Raw genomic sequence first — 22277 nt, 5'->3', positions numbered from 1 at the left:
AGTGAAAGTTTAAAGTGATATGATATGTCATGTAATATAATATAAGATCGTGAACAAAGATCAGTTGCATTTGTGTAAATGTGATCAATTAAAGTATGCGAAGTGAAAGTTTAAAGTGATATGATATGTCATGTAATATAATATAAGATCGTGAACAACGATCAGTTGCATTTGTGTAAATGTGATCAATTAAAGTATGCGAAGTGAAAGTTTAAAGTGATATGATATGTCATGTAATATATTATAAGATCGTGAACAACGATCTGTTGCATTTTTGTAAATGTGATCAATTAAAGTATGCGAAGTGGAAGTTTAAAGTGATATGATATGTCATGTAATATAATATAAGATCGTGAACAACGATCAGTTGCATTCGTGTAAATGTGATGAATTAAAGTATGCGAAGTGAAAGTCTAAAGTGATATGATATGTCATGTAATATAATATAAGATCGTGAACAACGATCAGTTGCATTTGTGTAAATGTGATCAATTAAAGTATGCGAAGTGAAAGTTTAAAGTGATATGATATGTCATGTAATATAATATAAGATCGTGAACAACGATCAGTTGCATTTGTGTAAATGTGATCAATTAAAGTATGCGAAGTGAAAGTTTAAAGTGATATGATATGTCATGTAATATAATATAAGATCGTGAACAACGATCAGTTGCATTTGTGTAAATGTGATCAATTAAAGTATGCGAAGTGAAAGTCTAAAGTGATATGATATGTCATGTAATATATTATAAGATCGTGAACAACGATCAGTTGCATTTGTGTAAATGTGATCAATTAAAGTATGCGAAGTGGAAGTTTAAAGTGATATGATATGTCATGTAATATAATATAAGATCGTGAATAACGATCAGTTGCATTTGTGTAAATATGATCAATTAAAGTATGCGAAGTGAAAGTTTAAAGTGATATGATATGTCATGTAATATAATATAAGATCGTGAACAACGATCAGTTGCATTTGTGTAAATGTGATCAATTAAAGTATGCGAAGTGAAAGTTTAAAGTGATATGATATGTCATGTAATATAATATTAGATCGTGAACAACGATCAGTTGCATTTGTGTAAATGTGATCAATTAAAGTATGCGAAGTGAAAGTTTAAAGTGATATGATATGTCATGTAATATAATATAAGATAGTGAACAACGATCAGTTGCATTTGTGTAAATGTGATCAATTAAAGTATGCGAAGTGAAAGTTTAAAGTGATATGATATGTCATGTAATATATTATAAGATCGGGAACAACGATCAGTTGCATTTGTGTAAATGTGATCAATTAAAGTATGCGAAGCGAAAGTTTAAAGTGATATGATATGTCATGTAATATATTATAAGATCGTGAACAACGATCAGTTGCATTTGTGTAAAGGTGATCAATTAAACTTAAAGTATGCGAAGTGAAAGTTTAAAGTGATATGATATGTCATGTAATATAATATAAGATCGTGAACAACGATCAGTTGCATTTGTGTAAATGTGATCAATTAAAGTATGCGAAGTGAAAGTTTAAAGTGATCTGATATGTCATGTAATATAATATAAGATCGTGAACAACGATCAGTTGCATTTGTGTAAATGTGATCAATTAAAGTATGCGAAGTGAAAGTTTAAAGTGATATGATATGTCATGTAATATAATATAAGATCGTGAACAACGATCAGTTGCATTTGTGTAAATGTGATCAATTAAAGTATGCGAAGTGAAAGTTTAAAGTGATATGATATGTCATGTAATATAATATAAGATCGTGAACAACGATCAGTTGCATTTGTGTAAATGTGATCAATTAAAGTATGCGAAGTGAAAGTTTAAAGTGATATGATATGTCATGTAATATATTATAAGATCGTGAACAACGATCTGTTGCATTTTTGTAAATGTGATCAATTAAAGTATGCGAAGTGGAAGTTTAAAGTGATATGATATGTCATGTAATATAATATAAGATCGTGAACAACGATCAGTTGCATTTGTGTAAATGTGATGAATTAAAGTATGCGAAGTGAAAGTCTAAAGTGATATGATATGTCATGTAATATAATATAAGATCGTGAACAACGATCAGTTGCATTTGTGTAAATGTGATCAATTAAAGTATGCGAAGTGAAAGTTTAAAGTGATATGATATATCATGTAATATAATATAAGATCGTGAACAACGGTCAGTTGCATTTGTGTAAATGTGATCAATTAAAGTATGCGAAGTGAAAGTTTAAAGTTATATGATATGTCATGTAATATAAATATAAGATCGTGAACAACGATCAGTTGCATTTGTGTAAATGTGATCAATTAAAGTATGCGAAGTGAAAGTCTAAAGTGATATGATATGTCATGTAATATAATATAAGATCGTGAACAACGATCAGTTGCATTTGTGTAAATGTGATCAATTAAAGTATGCGAAGTGAAAGTTTAAAGTGATATGATATGTCATGTAATATAATATAAGATCGTGAACAACGATCAGTTGCATTTGTGTAAATGTGATCAATTAAAGTATGCGAAGTGAAAGTTTAAAGTGATCTGATATGTCATGTAATATAATATAAGATCGTGAACAACGATCAGTTGCATTTGTGTAAATGTGATCAATTAAAGTATGCGAAGTGAAAGTTTAAAGTGATATGATATGTCATGTAATATAATATAAGATCGTGAACAACGATCAGTTGCATTTGTGTAAATGTGATCAATTAAAGTATGCGAAGTGAAAGTTTAAAGTGATATGATATGTCATGTAATATAATATAAGATCGTGAACAACGATCAGTTGCATTTGTGTAAATGTGATCAATTAAAGTATGCGAAGTGAAAGTTTAAAGTGATATGATATGTCATGTAATATAATATAAGATCGTGAACAACGATCAGTTGCATTTGTGTAAATGTGATGAATTAAAGTATGCGAAGTGAAAGTTTAAAGTGATATGATATGTCATGTAATATAATATAAGATCGTGAACAACGATCAGTTGCATTTGTGTAAATGTGATCAATTAAAGTATGCGAAGTGAAAGTTTAAAGTGATATGATATGTCATGTAATATAATATAAGATCGTGAACAACGATCAGTTGCATTTGTGTAAATGTGATCAATTAAAGTATGCGAAGTGAAAGTTTAAAGTGATATGATATGTCATGTACTATAATATAAGATCGTGAACAACGATCAGTTGCATTTGTGTAAATGTGATCAATTAAAGTATGCGAAGTGAAAGTCTAAAGTGATATGATATGTCATGTAATATAATATAAGATCGTGAACAACGATCAGTTGCATTTGTGTAAATGTGATCAATTAAAGTATGCGAAGTGAAAGTTTAAAGTGATATGATATGTCATGTAATATAATATAAGATCGTGAACAACGATCAGTTGCATTTGTGTAAATGTGATCAATTAAAGTATGCGAAGTGAAAGTTTAAAGTGATATGATATGTAATATAATATAAGATCGTGAACAACGATCAGTTGCATTTGTGTAAATGTGATCAATTAAAGTATGCGAAGTGAAAGTTTAAAGTGATATGATATGTCATGTAATATAATATAAGATCGTGAACAACGATCAGTTGCATTTGTGTAAATGTGATCAATTAAAGTATGCGAAGTGAAAGTTCAAAGTGATATGATATGTCATGTAATATAATATAAGATCGTGAACAACGATCAGTTGCATTTGTGTAAATGTGATCAGTTAAAGTATGCGAAGTGAAAGTTTAAAGTGATATGATATGTCATGTAATATAATATAAGATCGTGAACAACGATCAGTTGCATTTGTGTAAATGTGATCAACTAAAGTATGCGAAGTGAAAGTTTAAAGTGATATGATATGTCATGTAATATATTATAAGATCGTGAACAACGATCAGTTGCATTTGTGTAAATGTGATCAATTAAAGTATGCGAAGTGGGAGTTTAAAGTGATATGATATGTCATGTAATATAATATAAGATCGTGAACAACGATCAGTTGCATTTGTGTAAATGTGATCAATTAAAGTATGCGAAGTGAAAGTCTAAAGTGATATGATATGTCATGTAATATAATATAAGATCGTGAACAACGATCAGTTGCATTTGTGTAAATGTGATCAATTAAAGTATGCGAAGTGAAAGTTTAAAGTGATATGATATGTCATGTAATATAATATAAGATCGTGAACAACGATCAGTTGCATTTGTGTAAATGTGATCAACTAAAGTATGCGAAGTGAAAGTTTAAAGTGATATGATATGTCATGTAATATATTATAAGATCGTGAACAACGATCAGTTACATTTGTGTAAATGTGATCAATTAAAGTATGCGAAGTGGAAGTTTAAAGTGATATGATATGTCATGTAATATAATATAAGATCGTGAACAACGATCAGTTGCATTTGTGTAAATGTGATCAATTAAAGTATGCGAAGTGAAAGATAAAGTGATATGATATGTCATGTAATATAATATAAGATCGTGAACAACGATCAGTTGCATTTGTGTAAATGTGATCAATTAAAGTATGCGAAGTGAAAGTTTAAAGTGATATGATATGTCATGTAATATAATATAAGATCGTGAACAACGATCAGTTGCATTTGTGTAAATGTGATCAATTAAAGTATGCGAAGTGAAAGTTTAAAGTGATATGATATGTCATGTAATATATTATAAGATCGTGAACAACGATCAGTTGCATTTGTGTAAATGTGATCAATTCAAGTATGCGAAGTGAAAGTTCAAAGTGATATGATATGTCATTTATTATATATTATAAGATCGTGAACAACGATAAGTTGCATTTGTGTAAATGTGATCAATTAAAGTATGCGAAGTGGAAGTTTAAAGTGATATGATATGTCATGTAATATAATATAAGATTGTGAACAACGATCAATTGCATTTGTGTAAATGTGATCAATTGAAGTATGCGAAGGGAAAGTTTAAAGTGATATGATATGTCATGTAATATAATATAAGATCGTGAACAACGATCAGTTGCATTTGTGTAAATATGATCAATCAAAGTATGCGAAGTGAAAGTTCAAATTGATATGATATGTCATGTAATATAATATAAGATCATGAACAACGATCAGTTGCATTTGTGTAAATGTGATCAATTAAAGTATGCGAAGTGAAAGTTCAAAGTGATATGATATGTCATGTAATATATTATAAGATCGTGAACAACGATAAGTTGCATTTGTGTAAATGTGATCAATTAAAGTATGCGAAGTGAAAGTTCAAAGTGATATGATATGTCATGTAATATAATATAAGATCGTGAACAACGATCAGTTGCATTTGTGTAAATGTGATCAAGAAAGTATGCGAAGTGAAAGTTCAAAGTGATATGATATGTCATGTAATATATTATACGATCGTGAACAACGATCAGTTGCATTTGTGTAAATGTGATCAATTAAAGTATGCGAAGTGAAAGTTTAAAGTGATATGATATGTCATGTAATATATTATAAGATCGTGAACAACGATCAGTTGCATTTGTGTAAATGTGATCAATTAAAGTATGCGAAGTGAAAGTTTAAAGTGATATGATATGTCATGTAATATATTATAAGATCGTGAACAACGATCAGTTGCATTTGTGTAAATGTGATCAATTAAAGTATGCGAAGTGAAAGTTTAAAGTGATATGCTATGTCATGTAATATATTATAAGATCGTGAACAACGATCAGTTGCATTTGTGTAAATGTGATCAATTAAAGTATGCGAAGTGCAAGTTTAAAGTGATATGCTATGTCATGTAATATATTATAAGATCGTGAACAACGATAAGTTGCATTTGTGTAAATGTGATCAATTAAAGTATGCGAAGTGCAAGTTTAAAGTGATATGCTATGTCATGTAATATATTATAAGATCGTGAACAACGATCAGTTGCATTTGTGTAAATGTGATCAATTAAAGTATGCGAAGTGAAAGTTTAAAGTGATCTGATATGTCATGTAATATATTATAAGATCGTGAACAACGATAAGTTGCATTTGTGTAAATGTGATCAATTAAAGTATGCGAAGTGGAAGTTTAAAGTGATATGATATGTCATGTAATATAATATAAGATCGTGCATTTGTGTAAATGTGATCAATTAAAGTATGCGAAGTGAAAGTTTAAAGTGATATGATATGTCATGTAATATAATATAAGATCGTGCATTTGTGTAAATGTGATCAATTAAAGTATGCGAAGTGAAAGTTTAAAGTGATATGATATGTCATGTAATATAATATAAGATCGTGCATTTGTGTAAATGTGATCAATTAAAGTATGCGAAGTGGAAGTTTAAAGTGATATGATATGTCATGTAATATAATATAAGATCGTGCATTTGTGTAAATGTGATCAATTGAAGTATGCGAAGTGAAAGTTTAAAGTGATATGATATGTCTTGTAATATATTATAAGATCGTGAACAACGATCAGTTGCATTTGTGTAAATGTGATCAATTGAAGTATGCGAAGTGAAAGTTTAAAGTGATATGATATGTCATGTAATATATTATAAGATCGTGAACAACGATCAGTTGCATTTGTGTAAATGTGATCAATTACAGTATGCGAAGTGGAAGTTTAAAGTGATATGATATGTCATGTAATATATTATAAGATCGTGAACAACGATCAGTTGCATTTGTGTAAATGTGATCAATTAAAGTATGCGAAGTGAAAGTTTAAAGTGATATGATATGTCATGTAATATATTATAAGATCGTGAACAACGATCAGTTGCATTTGTGTATATGTGATCAATTAAAGTATGCGAAGTGCAAGTTTAAAGTGATATGATATGTCATGTAATATATTATAAGATCGTGAACAACGATCAGTTGCATTTGTGTAAATGTGATCAATTAAAGTATGCGAAGTGAAAGTTTAAAGTGATATGATATGTCATGTAATATAATATAAGATCGTGACCAACGATCAGTTGCATTCATTCGTGTAAATGTGTTCAATTAAAGTATGCGAAGTGGAAGTTACTCTTGTTGGACGCTTTATGGTGAGAATGGCCAGGTGAAACAGAAGCATGTACCATGTACCGAAGTGTACCGAGTTGTCAAATTATCTTCAGCTATTAGGTTGATATTCAAATCCCTTAGAATTATGAATGGGATTTTCTTATGTTTTCTAATTTGTAAAGTAGCGAGTCCATTGCTTCTGTAAAATTAGAAAAGTCAGGTCGGAGATCGGCCGTACTGTGTAACACAATATGACGAAATCCCGCAGTGTGAGATATTGATTTTATCAACGAACAAATCTATATACAAGTCAAATATTGCGTAATAAAATTCTCGCTTTGGGGCCTGAAATCAAACTGAATCTTGTAATTCTCACGGATTTCTATCTAAAACGACGAATTCCAGATAATTTTATCCAATTTCTGTAATAAAATGCACCTGAAAATGGAAGAGGTTAAACGAGTTCATCATCGTAACGGTAGGCAGATCAGAGTTAAATGCAGGCATTTGTAAGCTTGTGAAAACATTACGCTACCTATGCTGATCAATGAAAAAAAAAGGCTGACTACTTGTATAACCGTTATGTTCAAGTCAGTGTGGCTGTGACTTTGGAAGCGTGTCATTTACATATAATTTCAAGGTTCGGTAATTGATTTCACCTCAGAACAAAACCTCAATTATTCAAGCTGAGATGAGTTTAGACCAGTGACCCCCAAAGTGGGCGAGTATAATTCGGCCCGCGACGCTTCAGTGAACTATAGCGATGTGCAGCCGATGTTGAAAAGCTATCAAGCGTGATGCAGCTACAAGAAAGTGTCACATTAATTGTTATTTGTAATTTTTTTATTTCAATAAGACGACTAATGGTCACAGTATACGCCCTCTGTTCCGTTTTTAACTTTCAAAAAATATGTGCGGGCCCCCCAAGACTTGCAACGCTTAATTTTGGCCCGCGGGAGACAGAAGGTTACCGAACCCTGGCGTGACCATTGGTCAGTTACGGCTACCCCCAATATATTGTCCATGAATCTGAAACGAATAAATGGCTGATTAATTCAATGAACTAGTAACCGGACTGGAGGCCGTGGTACATAATGAGGAATCGAAGATGAATTTTACCGATGATCGTTATGATGTATTTTGGCAAGTATCCTGCGATTTTTGAGGAGGTAGAATTCTGAATTCTCTCATTTCCGACCTCTTATATCAGTGGTTCTTAATATTTTCGAGCATGCCGAACGCATGCGCTTTTCTTCAAGCTTTCGTCGAACCCCATCGTATTGTAACGGTTGAAATTAGCCCAATGCTAACTTCATGAAGGGGAAGCTAACTTCGTACAAGGTTATAGAAAATGTACATTGTGGGTGGTGTAACCTTAGGAACGGACTATTAGCCCGCTCTAATATTTCAATGTTTTGTCACTATAGTGTCGGCGGCGGGGGGAGCGTTTTTTTTATTTGCAAGTTATGCGGGTGAAAAGGCGAAAAACTGATAAAAAAAAATAGCAACTTGTAAATCCAAAAGATGATAATATGCCTCAAAAACGTTGGAAGTTCATGTCATTCGTTTCTCAAACTGGATTGAAATGCGGATAAAAGTGTTCGCCGATATAGTATTCTTTGTTGCAAATTTATCACCTAGTAAAATTCAAACGCGCTCTGATTTTGCATTCATTTATGTACACTCAATGCCAATCTTCAATTTATCCGTAAAACCGAGTTAAATTTCATTAGTACGGTAGATTATGAATACGGGTCACGCAAAATCTTGGTTTGTCATAACAACCTAAGTTATTCCAAAATCACAGGCATAAAGCAACTAAAAGCGCTATCATAGATAATTACCAAGCGTACGATATCTGTGAAGATATGAGCTTTCAATAAAATATACTAGAATCTGAGGTGTAGAACACCGACAAGTCCACTAACCTTTTTTTTTTGAATACCTGCGATGAACTACAGTTATTTTGGCATAATTGCATAAGTATGCTAGGTGATAGATACGTCCCATAATATACAACTGTTTCAGATGACCTTCGTCGAACCCCTGAAACAGCTCCACCGAACCCCAGAAGTTCGATCGAACCCAGGTTAAGAACCACTGTCTTATTTGGCGGAAAAAGGGTTTCATTCGTGACACTGTTGCTATCAAAACACCAAAGAGATTGTGCCTGACGAAAATATCACCAAATATTAAAAACTTGCTGAAAACCACCAAGCTCATCCATCTCATTAAAAAACACTATGAACTGTGATTTGTCTTTTTGTTTATTTGATCTGTAATATATTCGTTGCTGACTTTACATTTTTTTGTAGTGCCAGGGGGCGATGAAGATGTATAAATTACTATAGACGATGGTACAAAAGTCCTACCTGTCGTGTACCAGATTATTTTCTGCTAAAAGTACATAACAAACAAATATAACTCGATGTATGAATCATTTCCGACATATAATGGTTCTGATTGTCTTATATTTACTTCTGTTTTAGATTTTAACCTATTTTATTTTGTAAATTGAAATACGAAATTTGACAATCATGGTGAGTTATATTTAAATTTATTACATTTATTAAAGTCTTCATGCAAAGTAATCAATTCAAACGTTAATGAGCTTATACATTTCATTTGACAAATTAATGCCATCTCTCTTAGGTGTTCCAATGTGTCACATTTGGCCTGGCTTTTGCACGAGTTTGATTGATGGTTAATTTTATCTTAATTGGCTTCATATTTGACATATTCTAACATTCTATTTTCAGAGCTACTACTCAGATAAAGGCGAAAAAGTAAGCCACAAAATTCGTTACGATTTTTGGTGATTGTTTTGCGTCCTAAGAGAATATAAAATAGTTTATATTTGTATTTTATCATCCCATTGTGCCATGTGAAAATAAACGATGTACACGTATATGTTGCGCTGCAAGTCTCGGTGGTCAAAAAATATTCCAGGTAAAACCAACATTCACAAATGATTGTGTATTGTCAAGGGACATATCCTCATTCTCACTTGACTGGTTTCGTACAGATGTATTTGACATTCTCAGTAACCGATTTGGCATATACAAAACTTTGATAGTGCATTTGACAGTTTTATACAATCGTTCGTTCCTCTGATTTATCGACATGTCCCGTTACGACCACTTTCACGTCGTCAGAAAAGAATATGATTAACGCCTTGGCCAACCAAAGGATTGATTTCTTGCATTCGATACGAAAATAAATTATTCACATCCCACTTTTTGAAGGGAAACAGTGCTCAATGCTCCAATTCGAAAACTTTCAAAATGTTTTGACAAGAGCAGTCGATAAATCAAAACAAATTTATTACCAAAACCTTATTTCCCAAAACAGAGGTAGGCTGACCCTAGATCAGGGGTGGGCAACCCCTGGCACGTGTGCCAAATTTGGCACGCGAGCCTATTTATTCGGCACGCGAGCGAGGCCTCGGAAACGAGATCACTCTCCTTCAGATAAAAAGTTTCAAGACTCTGAATTATCTGATGAAACTCGGTGTTCATTAATTCATTTTCGTTTTTTAACAATCCGTTATTCAAACTCTTTTTGTACTTTCATCACACGTGGCTACAAACAAATATATTATAACGTAACAAACGTAATAAATTTTGTCGAGAAGAGCACAGCATTCATTTGGGTACATTCTTACGTAATATAGTTCGTCTGTGCCACCCTTTTTCTTCAATTCTGCTTGATTTATGAAGGTGTACACTTATGTAGGCTACAGCTCATGTTGGTTAGTGTTAATTGCTATCTTACTGTTATAAATTGATTTCGAAAGAAATATAAGCGATTAGGGAAGGGAATACAAGAGAAACGTGCAGAAAACTAACTATTGCTTGATTGAGATGCCATTCCAGAAAATTCTTCGTGTCTTAAAAACTTTGCAACTGCATTACTCTCCTTGTTTTTATCTACATACGCTTGTTAATCTGTTCTCAGTTATGAACACTATTAAGTCTCGTATTAGGAGTAGCCCGAAATATGAAACCAGTAGTTCGGTTATTTCTCTGAAAGTTACAAAATATAAACCCAATGTAAAATCTCTATCAGCGGTAATGCAGCAGCAGAAGTCTCACTGATATAGAATATGAAAAGTAATCAAGTCTATTTGTCGGCCTAATATTTTCTGAATAAGGAATCTGTCTGTATATGTTTAAGAGGGATTATTATTGTGTATTTTTGCTTTGAAAGTAGCAAAGAATTGTTTTTAATTTTGGTCGGCACGCGGAAGAATTTTGTCCTTAAATTTAGCCGATTTTGGCACACGAGCCGAAAGGTTGCCCACCCCTGCCCTAGATCAACATGGAAAATCGTTAACCAAATCACGTACACACATAATAAATCAAAGCAATAAGTTGAGGAAATCTGTCTGAAAAATGGCAATATCACAAGTGATGGCTTTTTGATTTCAACCAAATTTACCGAGTACTTCTCAACCATTGGGTACAGCCTCTCTAAGAAGTCTTCTAATTATTCGGGTAATTTCAAACATCTTCTTCATAATCGCGTGAGCAAGTCCATTTTTATGAGTTTGGCTACCGCAAATGAATTGTCAACGATGTCATAAATAAATCTCAATACGGTTTCAAAAACAGTCTTATTATCTTTTATATACGACAAACTAGAAAAATAGGAGTTTGTTAGTGCAACATTCTTAGATTTATGGAAGGCCTTCGATACCGTAAATCATGACATCATGCTTTACAAGCTGAGTCGTTACGGTATTAGGGGTAGCAAATAAAGTCATTACTATTTATTTAGGGGGCAGATCACAGTATGTTCAATTAGGTACAAATCGTTCCCTTCCCTTACCGGTGACTCACGGGGTCCCACAAGGTAGTTGTTTGGGACCTCTTCTATTTTTAGTATTTACTAATGACATATCTCATTGTTCTTCATTATTTTCCAAATTGTTTGCCGATGATACCAATCTTCTCGACAGTGAAAAATCATGTGTGGCCTATCAATTGGGAGTGAACACTAAAATTGCAAAGTAGCAAATTGGATGAAAGCCAATAAAATCGATAAATCGACAAAAACTATGTTAATATCACCTAATAAAAGTAAAGCTCTAAATAGTCTGGCAATCCAAATTGATGGTACAGAACTTGAAAATGTCAGTTCATATAAATAACTTGGTTTATATATAGATAACAAAATGAAGTGGGATGTTCAAATATACAACTTGGCTGTTAAATTAGCCAAGTCAGTGGGAATACTATACAAGCTTCGACATTTTACATCGCTAGCCTCTTTACGTATAATCTATTATTCTTTATTTCAATATGGCATGGTGGCATGGGTCTCAGCAGGTAAAACTTTATTGCATCGCAACGAAATTGAGTGATTCGTGCTATTTCAGATGTAGGATAGCACTCGTCTTAGTCCTATTTATCGTAGCCTCCGTATAATTAAAATGGTTGATATTCACAAAATTGAATTGTTGAAGTGAATGCGCCAACACCACAACGAAAAACTCCCGCCAGCATTCACCAACGATTTTTCAAAGCAGAGTGATGTGTACTCATATGGAACACGATCCTCGACCAAATATTCTTATTATGTAAATCGCTTTTCCACCAAACTCATTCAAAATTCAATCAAATTTGTTGGTGTCAAACTATGGAATTCGTTTCCTGATAGTGCCAGTACAATGAATTTTAATTTGTACAAACAGGCCTTGAAAAATATATATCCCGATGCTTACCAGTAAGAAGTAGAAGACTTCCTCATATTGTGTCTGAACTTTCATTTTTCACTTATGTACGTTTTCGTATAGGCTTCCCCAATCTGCCATTTATGCTCTTCTATTTCATGACTGCAACCTCTGTCATAAAAGTTATGCAATATTTATTCAGCTTTCACTTGTTACTTGCTTGGTAAAGTCATATTCTGACTACTTATTCTGTGACATTAACAAAATGCATACCGGTTTTTCATCGTGTCAGTAATTTTACTGACTGTTGACTGCTTCCATAACGACCCTCGTTGCTAGGCAGCAGCGTCAATTTTTATATTCTGTGCTATGATATTAGTCAGCAAAATTTTGCTGTGTTAGCACTCAGCGAGACATTTTTCCAATCACTAGATTTCGGTAATACGCCATCTATACGAAATGAATCAGAATGGTTCTCCTAATATTTTTAGTTCTTATTACGAATTTGTTGTTCTTTTCATGATTAATTTTCTGCCTAATTCAGGTGTCGCTGACTAGATGACTCAACGAGTCTTTCGCGACCCCTAATCAATTGCTATGGATCAATGTGTTGCCGTTTTTTTATTTTATTTTTTATTTTTGTGTGCGTTTATTGCTTGACATTACAAGGTGAAAATAAATATCTGAATCTGCAGCCATACAGACAGCATAGATGCTACTTTGGTATGCGATCTCAGCGGTGGTGTAATTTAAATTCTATGAGAATGTCAGTATGCGATTGAGATCATGTTTAGCAAGTGAGATCGTATACCGAAGTGGCATCTAGAGCAGCGGTTCCCAACCTTTCTACCCAGGCGGACCGGTAAAAGTAGATTAAATGTACTCGCGGACCGGAAAAAATTGAAATGGCCGTAACGCTGGAAAGAATAACATATATTTGCGTAAAATAATGCAATGTCGGGCACTCAATATGCTTCTAGACAAAAAAGCACACTTTAAAACCTTTCACACGGAGAATAACTATCAAATAATGTGCCGACAAAATATTAAAAATGGGTGAAACATAAAATAATACCATATATTTGCGTAATGAAATGCAGTGCTGGGCATCCATTATGCGTAAGAAAGGCACGCACGCACATTAAAACATGCACAATTAACTCCTGTGAGAATTTTGCTGCTGTTTCGTTTCCGATATAAGATTGCAAACGAGGCCTCAAAGAAGTTTTTGCAATACGTATAGCTCTGCAGCCGATTTCTTTGCTTCTTTTTAATTGAATCTAGTGATGAAAATGTTTTTTCGCATAACGCAGTAACTGGCTGAAAATCCTGACAACAGTTTGATTGCTCGATTACTTGGCGATGGGTATTCGTTATCAAGAGATATCTAAAATTGTGATAAGTAATTCTTTTTTAATCCTTTTCTTTTTCATTGGGTTCATCATAATCCCTCTGCAGTTAATCGACGCGTCAAACGAAATGAATTTGCATTACAATGACAAAGTCGTCGATAACTTGGCGACAAGCTCAAAATCCTACTGTGTCTGGAAAAGATCTTTGCGGCCCATCCTTTTTTTGCGTGTTTCGTGACCACCTGTGGGGTCGCAACAAGTTCATATCTTACCGGATTGTTATACTGTTCTTGACTGTTTTCTAGTTTAAACAAGGATATATCCATTACGTTTTATATGGATGGTCATATTAATTAGGAAAAGCACGCAGAACAGAAAAAGCACGCGTGCCGATTTTTAGGCTTCCTAAATTTGCGAGATTTGATGAAGCGCATTCGCGATGAATCGGAGCTGGAAAAGCGAAGAATGTGAGTGATCGGCGCCAACATGTCGCGTAAGACGGCGCCAACATGTCGCGAAAGACGTCGCAATATGACGGCAGAAGAGAATTGCGTAATGAGCCAACGCAACTTTGTCTACGGTAAAGCGGTTGAGACGGCATAAAAAAAAAAAAAACGAAATTTCTAGCGGACCGGCAAAAAAGCTTCGCGGACCGGCATCGGTCCGCGGACCGGCGGTTGGGAACCACTGATCTAGAGCATATACCGCATTGCTTTGTCAATATATCGATAACGTTTTTTTTTGTATGTAATATAACAATTCATCATTTTGATTACAGCATGAAAATGCAAAATTCAAATGCTTCGAGCATCTTCGATTTTGGGTTGGAAATGCAAAACAGGTGCGTTCATCCAAAGTATATTTTTGAATAATTAATTCCAATGTCTGTCTGTTTATAACTCTTATAATGTTATGTTACAGGCTGCTGATTTCTATTGTATGCACATGGGTTTCAAACCGTTTGCCTACAAAGGATTGGAAACAGGAACTAGAGATGTTGTTTCACACGTGGTAAAGTGAGTATAGACTACAGAGAATTAATAGTTTACTCAATATTATTGTGCAGGAAGACATGTGCTTCTTTCAATCTGCACAATTTGAAAATTTTTTCTATTTATGATATTATTATTTTAATTCAGACAAAATGACATTATTTTTGTATTTGTTTCTTCGCTCAATCCCGGAAACAAGGTCATGGGGTCATATCTTTCAAAACACGGCGACGGAGTTAAGGATGTTGCTTTCACCGTAGAAAATTGTGAAATATTAGTTCAGGTTTGTACTGTTCTTACATGTTGATCACTTGTCTTTTTTGAACAGAAATGAAATGTTTGGAGAACTGAACAATATTAGAGAAATAATATATTAGTATGTTCATTGATACTGGCAGATTATAAGAAAGTTTATAATGAGATGAAAATACGTTTTCTGGAATTCGTATTAACGTTCAAATAAATTTTCTTTTTTATGAGAGAATTATTATTTTGTTTGAAAAAGAAAAAAAAATGCGCACTTTAACCTTTTATAAAATGGTCAAAAATCATTATCCAGTGTAACTAACATACAATGCAGCGGTTTGAAATCGCTGCAAAGAGCGTAGCAAATATTCACTTACGCAATGTTTAAAAATTCCAAAAAATCATTATTTAAGTTGGTTTCAAATCCCAATAATGAGGTCGTGTTTCGGGAGTTAATTGTGTTCAAATTAAGATTGCGAAATAGCATTGAAATATGAAACCTCGAAATCTCTCAGGGCTATGAAGTCCGTAGTTAGGCACGTTTTCATCGGAGTGAAATCGAAATTTCAAATTGACCGGAGTCGGAGTCGACATTTTGAATTCCCTCGAATCAGAAGTCGGAAGTTCTCACATTTGGTGTTTGTGATAAATACCAAATCTTTTTTCAGAATTTCAGATGCATTAAGTTTACTAATCGCCATTTACAGTCTATTAAAGGAGGCTTGCATACGCAATAGTTTCAGTTATTAAAATTTGGGTTAGTTGATGGAGTCGGAGTCAAAAAATTTTCAACCCGTAGTCGGAAGACAAAACCCCGTTTGACTACCTATTTACTCTTTCTAGAAAGCAAAAGAGAGAGGAGCAATAATCGTCAAAGATTTGTGGGAAGAGTCGGATGAAAACGGCACAGTTAAAATGGCAACTGTTCAAACGTACGGCGATACAACACACACTTTTATAGAACGAAGTAACTTTAACGGACTATTTTTACCCGGATTCAAAGCACCTCTATTCGAACCGGACATCTACGACACCCTGTGAGTGATTCTGAGATATTTTGTAGCACATCATTGTTCCAAATTAGGCTATAGTAGTAGTGACGGTGTTGGCAAAATTTTTGATTCATTTTATTTGCCATTTGCCAGACAATAACCATAGCACTATTTCCATTTTTTTCTCTGAATATTATCTAGAAATATGCAAATTTGTTTTGAATAGTCACAAAAAGTATGGGACGATTGCAATATAATAAAATTACTCTTGCTATTACATTATTTACGTCTTATATATATATATATTCAAATGTATTTAGGCCAGCACCGAATCTTAGATTTATTGATCACGTGGGTAGCAGTCAATCAGAGAATGAAATGACTCCAACGGCAGATTGGTAAGTTTATTTTGTTTGTGCAGACAGATTTTGTTACGTCACAACAGACATTACAGGGGCATGTTAGTAGCCGTTGATGTCCTGTTTTACGGTAATAAGGACCCCAAAAACTGTAATGTAATTTTCACTCTTGCTCGAAACCAGACTGTGGAATCGATTCCTGGTTAAAGAAAAATTGGACTCTGATTCCACCGAACTCTAACAAAATTATCTTTTGATAATAAAATTTTGGCGCGTACAAGATTACTTTGAGAGACTGTTAAGAACTTAAATAAACTTTGCTTTTTGAATTTCTGTAGAAAATTTCGACTAATATTGTCAACTTACTATAACCACTGAAAACATGGAATTTCGACTCCGGGCGCCGCGGAATTCGAAACTCCGACTCCGGCATTTCGAAACCGGCATTCCGACTCCAGTAGGAAGTATGCCAAACTCCAACTCCACACTTAAGCTAAACAGGTCGTAAAATAATAATAGCAAATAGCTGATAATAAAGTTGCAGTTATAATTGCAAATTTTTTGGGCGAAAACCCGCTATAATGATCAGCAAAGTCTGTGCCAACCTGGAGCTACTCCTATTCTTTCAACAGGTACGTTCAAAATCTTCTATTTCGTCGATTCTGGTCGATAGACGATTCTATGCTTCACACGCAATACAGTTCCATGAACTCTACTGTCGTTACCAATCACGAAGAAACCATCAAAATGGCGTTGAACGAACCATCGATTGGAAAAAAAAAAAGTCAAATCAAAGAGTATTGCGAATACAATGAGGGAGCAGGAGTCCAACATATAGCAATGAACACACCAGATGTCATTACTGCGGTAAGAATATACGATTAAGTATTAATAAATGGCAAATTTGATGTGCTATTAAGATTAGTAAAATAGCAAAAAAAAAATACTGTAGAATAAGTTAACGATATATAGATGTCCAAATAGGTAAGTAAAGCAAGGTCTTTTCCATTGGAAAAAAAAAGTCAAAGTTTGGGTGACCACCCAAAAAACAGGTTATTCTGAACATATTCCAGAGACAATATAACTTTTGTGCAAAGCTATCTGAATTCCGAAACTTTTTGATACAATCACACACAGACGGAAGTTCAGGTATTAAATTATTTTTTCTCATTTTCTCAAAAGTGATCAAGAAATGTATGGGATTCGTTTTTGGGTGTATAAATATATGACTGAAAACATAACACAAAAACAGTCGCTGCTGAAATTGAAGGTTATTGATCGCTTGGTAAAAGTCATTCTATAATAAAAATTAGACCTTGTTTTGTAACAATCAAAATGCCTTCGTGTCAGTTTTTATTCGTATGTAATTGAAAAATCCAACGAAAAAAAAAATAATAATTCTATTAATTGAATTCCAGGTTCGAAATATGAAAGCTCGTGGAGTAGAATTTTTATCAGTACCGGATACTTACTATAAGAAATTAAGACAAAGTTTGATAAACGCGAAGATCACTGTGGAAGAAGATCTTGATATTATCCAGGTATGTTTGTTTTTCATATTTATACAAAAATGCACCAATACCGCTGATCAGGTGTTTTAAATATCATATTGTGTTTTAATGTATGAAAGATATGGAGGGTATCGACTCCGACTGTCGACTCCGGGTTGAAAAAAATTAATTTGATTCGGATTTCTGACTCTGATCGCAAAAAATCTCCAGCTTCACACTTGGAAAAAATTTTGATAAAAGCAGCATTGGCGTATTACCTTGCGAGTTTCGGAACAAAATTTTGACTTTTAATATCATCATTGGAAGTATCATCAACTCCGAGGAATTCGACTCCGTCTCTGACTCAACAGAAAACATGCCAAACTCCGATTTCACAGCCCTAGGTACACTATATTCCTGTTTTATTTTGACTTATGTCCTGATTTCAAGAAAATGTGATGTGAAACGCTGTGATGGAGCATTCATTTTCTTCTCTATTTATTTTATTATTACCACATTGTATCACAGGAATTACGTATTCTTGTTGACTTTGACGAAAACGGCTATTTACTGCAACTATTCAGCAAACCAGTTCAGGATCGCCCAACTCTCTTTATGGAAGTTATTCAACGCCACAACCACTCGGTAAGCATTCACTAATAACTTATGTAGCATTGCTTAAAGCAGGGTCTCGACCAAAGAGAGAGAGAGAGAGAGAGAGAGAGAGAGAGAACTAAGAAAATACTTCAATAAAGTAGATTGAATCAATGGATATACGTAAATGTACTGGAGATCTTTATGTTTGTGTTGTTAATGATAGTGGGGTTCTTGTCATTGTTGTTGTTGGGATATTTCCTTGTCCGTATATAGGATAGGATTTACATATTTATCCCGGGGTAGTGGAAAGCCGATAAGGCGGCTTAATCATCTAGAGATCCAAGGCCTGTCGTCTGGTTACCACTCAATGTCGGCTATGGGATAAGTTGGCCAGTTATTCGTTTTCGGGAGCATGCACTTGATGGTGCAGGAATCCATAATCGACCAGCGGTTACGTGAACCACCCTACGGCGGCGAGGAGTCCAGCAATCCTCTCGCACATAACTATCCCCGCATGGGATTCGAACCTGCGAGACCCCGCAGGGTAATCATAGGTGCGGTGGCGAACGTATTCCTAACGCTTAGCACAATGCGTGATATTGGGCTGCCATTTTTATTAGAAAAAATAGACCGGACGAATATCTTCAATTAATCAGTAGTCATCGATGCGAATGTTTTATGAAAGATAATAACATGTAGTCTTTCACATTTCAGCTGTAATCTCTTAGGCTTCTTTGTTAGGTCCCACACTTTGCAGGATTCGGGAACGAGTCCATGCTTCTAAAAACAAATTCCTATTCCCATACCCGACATGGACTGGTAACCGGACGAGAGGCCGTGGTTCGCCATAGGATTAAGCTGCCTAGTCGGCTTTCCTCTCCTCCGGGATAAATATTCAAACCCTATCATATCCTAACAATTAATTCACCAAACACGGGTATTACCTTTATCGATTCCTCCGAGCACTACTCATCCAAAAGCACTGAATGCGTACCGGTACTTTGGTGTATAACTAACTCTCTTGTACTTTTTTATATAAACATATTATATTCCTCTTCAGGGATTTGGCGCTGGAAATTTCAAAACCCTTTTTGAAGCCATGGAACAGGACCAAGAAGCAAGAGGGAATTTAACAGAGGTGGAAAATGCATAATCCGGCCCGATATAGTGCCTCACAAAAATTAAGTAGGTTATGGATAAACAACTTCTCTAAAAATAATGTAGATTTTATGCAGAATTATATATATTATATGCAGAATTTACTTCTCTAATATTCTGAAAATATTGCAAAACAGTATTTAATTGACAATAGACTACGCAACATTCGTTTTATATCTGGTTCCGTAAAATAGTTACTATTATAAGTCATAATTATGTCTTATTAGACGTGGTTCGAAAGAGCATACTTACTCGTTTTTATAATAATATAACTCATTACTCTGTTCGCCATTGTACCGCATACACAGTCATGACGTGACGTGAGACGTATCATGTTTGATTATCTTGTATGTAACAACGGACTTGACTTAGTTTTGTTAGTCTGTTAAGTCCCTTATAATTAGGTATTCATCAAAATGCTATAACCTAAAAATATTTAGAGCATGATTTTTTTTTTAATTTCCTACAACGGGACATTATTTTTAATGGTTACCATGTATAGATTGTGTCATCATCTGTTTTGTGGGGAATTCATTTTTACTTCACATACCGATTTTGGGAAGTTTTAAAACTTTGCAACTTGTAAAATACTGTTTTATCTGTAGCATTGTGAAATGAGGTTTTTGTAAATTTAATATTAGCATTTTGCATAGTAGCTTTTTGCAATAAACTATGTCAATCTTACTCAGTGTCATTTCCAATTTTAACTTTTCACTGGTTGCGTTCATGCTGAACACCTATACTTTACATTGCTCGTGACCAAGCGCAGGCCAAGTTAAAGACTTGTATAAACAAATATGGTTTATATGTATTCAAAATCTTAGTTGTTCGTTTCACCTTGGCTCTGAATTTTAATATTTTTAAATTCTTATTAATGATATACTTTCTGACTTCTGAGCAAGAGCTGAAATCTTATATAGACGGTCATAATAAAGAAAAACGTATGTCGATCTATTTTATTATCGTTACATTTCCATGGATCTGAGATTTACCGTTGGAGTTTAGAGTTCTATTATTTCTGTTGTTACGTTTATGCATTAAACTATTATGCAAACTGTACGCCGTGTGATCCTTACACAACATTTGGTTTCAAATACCGGTAGTTGATTGCATATACATTCACACACCGCCGCAAACAATATATTTAATTAAGGTTACAATTTAGTCTTTTTACTGGTCTTTAGTACTTCATTATGATGTCATAAACGGCTTTTCATCTTTGTCGTCATCGATGTGATTGAATTTTTCTTTCTCAATGTGTTGGGACATCCATTCATCGCTGGATATATCAATAGTATTTCTACACTCAATCATCTTCAATTTTGAAATATGTTACACCAGGGTGGCTTGATTTTTAAAACTAACGCTTTAATTCATCGATGTTTCAATTCATGGTGACGTATCAATTAAATTTCATACTTATTACAAAATTTATGATTTTTATTCCGAACCTATAGGTTCAGCCAGAAATCGGCACTAATTATATTTTAAAAGATAACTGATAGTAACGATTTAAACATATAAATTACGCTTAGGTAACCATGACGTGTAATAGAAGCAGTCAACTATTATTTTCCTACATCATTAATGGTTGCAAGAATGTTGGTTTGCGCGAACGCAATTGAGGAAGAATGCAGTTTTGTCGGCCCCGACTTGTCATTGAGAACAGGTTTCTGTCATGTCATTTTTGTGCAAATTACATAAATCCATGTTTGACCTGGTAGGACTAACGGTAGAATAAGGAAGAGTTGTAAGTACGCCTTTTTATATTTTGAATTAAGTTCCAGATCAGGAGTTCCCAAACTATATTGGCCGCGGGCCAAAGTTAGAATCGGAAGGAAGTTTGCGTGCCCGAAGAGTGCAGCGCCCGAAAGTTCGCAACGGTTTCGCAGGGGTTCTGTGGATTCGCTTTCATTTGACATTTTTTTTTGAAACATGATTGTTTGACACTTAATGGCGCTTAATGACTAATTCCCTCAAAATTGGAATAGTTCGTTGGCAAAGAAGACAAATCGCTGGAGTTTGATTCTTTTCAATGCATAAATACGAAATACTCGCATTTAACCCAAGAAACGTCTGTTTTCAGCGTCGTTTGCTGTTTCACTTCTGTAGGTAATAAACGGTGCTATCACCTAACTATGATGTGGAGTGATATCGTGTGATCCAATGTGCGAGTAACACCAGAAATACTTGAAGAGCCCGATCCCAAATAGTTCATCCAACATTTGTTGCTTTGACTTTATTGCATTATCGCAGTAGTAATGAACATCGATGAGTCAGTTTATTTCAGTAATTACACACAATTTAATCTAATTTATGATCATCACTCCAAATATTAGCTAAATAAATAAAACAAACATGAAAAATACGGCTTACAAATTGACAAATTCCGGAGCTTATTAAGAAACAGA

The 22277-nt window shown here is 34.0% G+C and overlaps 1 protein-coding gene across 1 annotated transcript; it reads left to right on the top strand.

Moving 5' to 3' along the window:
• The first annotated feature begins 9375 nt into the window (after window positions 1-9375).
• On the top strand, window positions 9376-20923 carry LOC120337959 (4-hydroxyphenylpyruvate dioxygenase-like). The gene is made up of 11 exons (XM_039405870.2): window positions 9376-9546; window positions 9766-9792; window positions 14811-14873; window positions 14954-15048; window positions 15172-15307; window positions 16114-16307; window positions 16583-16660; window positions 17254-17488; window positions 18040-18162; window positions 18640-18756; window positions 19769-20923. The coding sequence occupies exons 1-11, from the start codon at window positions 9544-9546 to the stop codon at window positions 19859-19861; spliced, it is 1164 nt and encodes a 387-aa protein (XP_039261804.2). The 5' UTR covers window positions 9376-9543; the 3' UTR covers window positions 19862-20923.
• Window positions 20924-22277: the final 1354 nt, after the last annotated feature.

The sequence above is a fragment of the Styela clava genome, chromosome 1 (genome assembly GCF_964204865.1).
Source record: "Styela clava chromosome 1, kaStyClav1.hap1.2, whole genome shotgun sequence".
NCBI classification, from domain to species: Eukaryota; Metazoa; Chordata; class Ascidiacea; order Stolidobranchia; family Styelidae; genus Styela; species Styela clava.
Note: the sequence above shows the minus strand (reverse complement) of the source record. Positions and strands in the feature narration are given on the sequence as shown.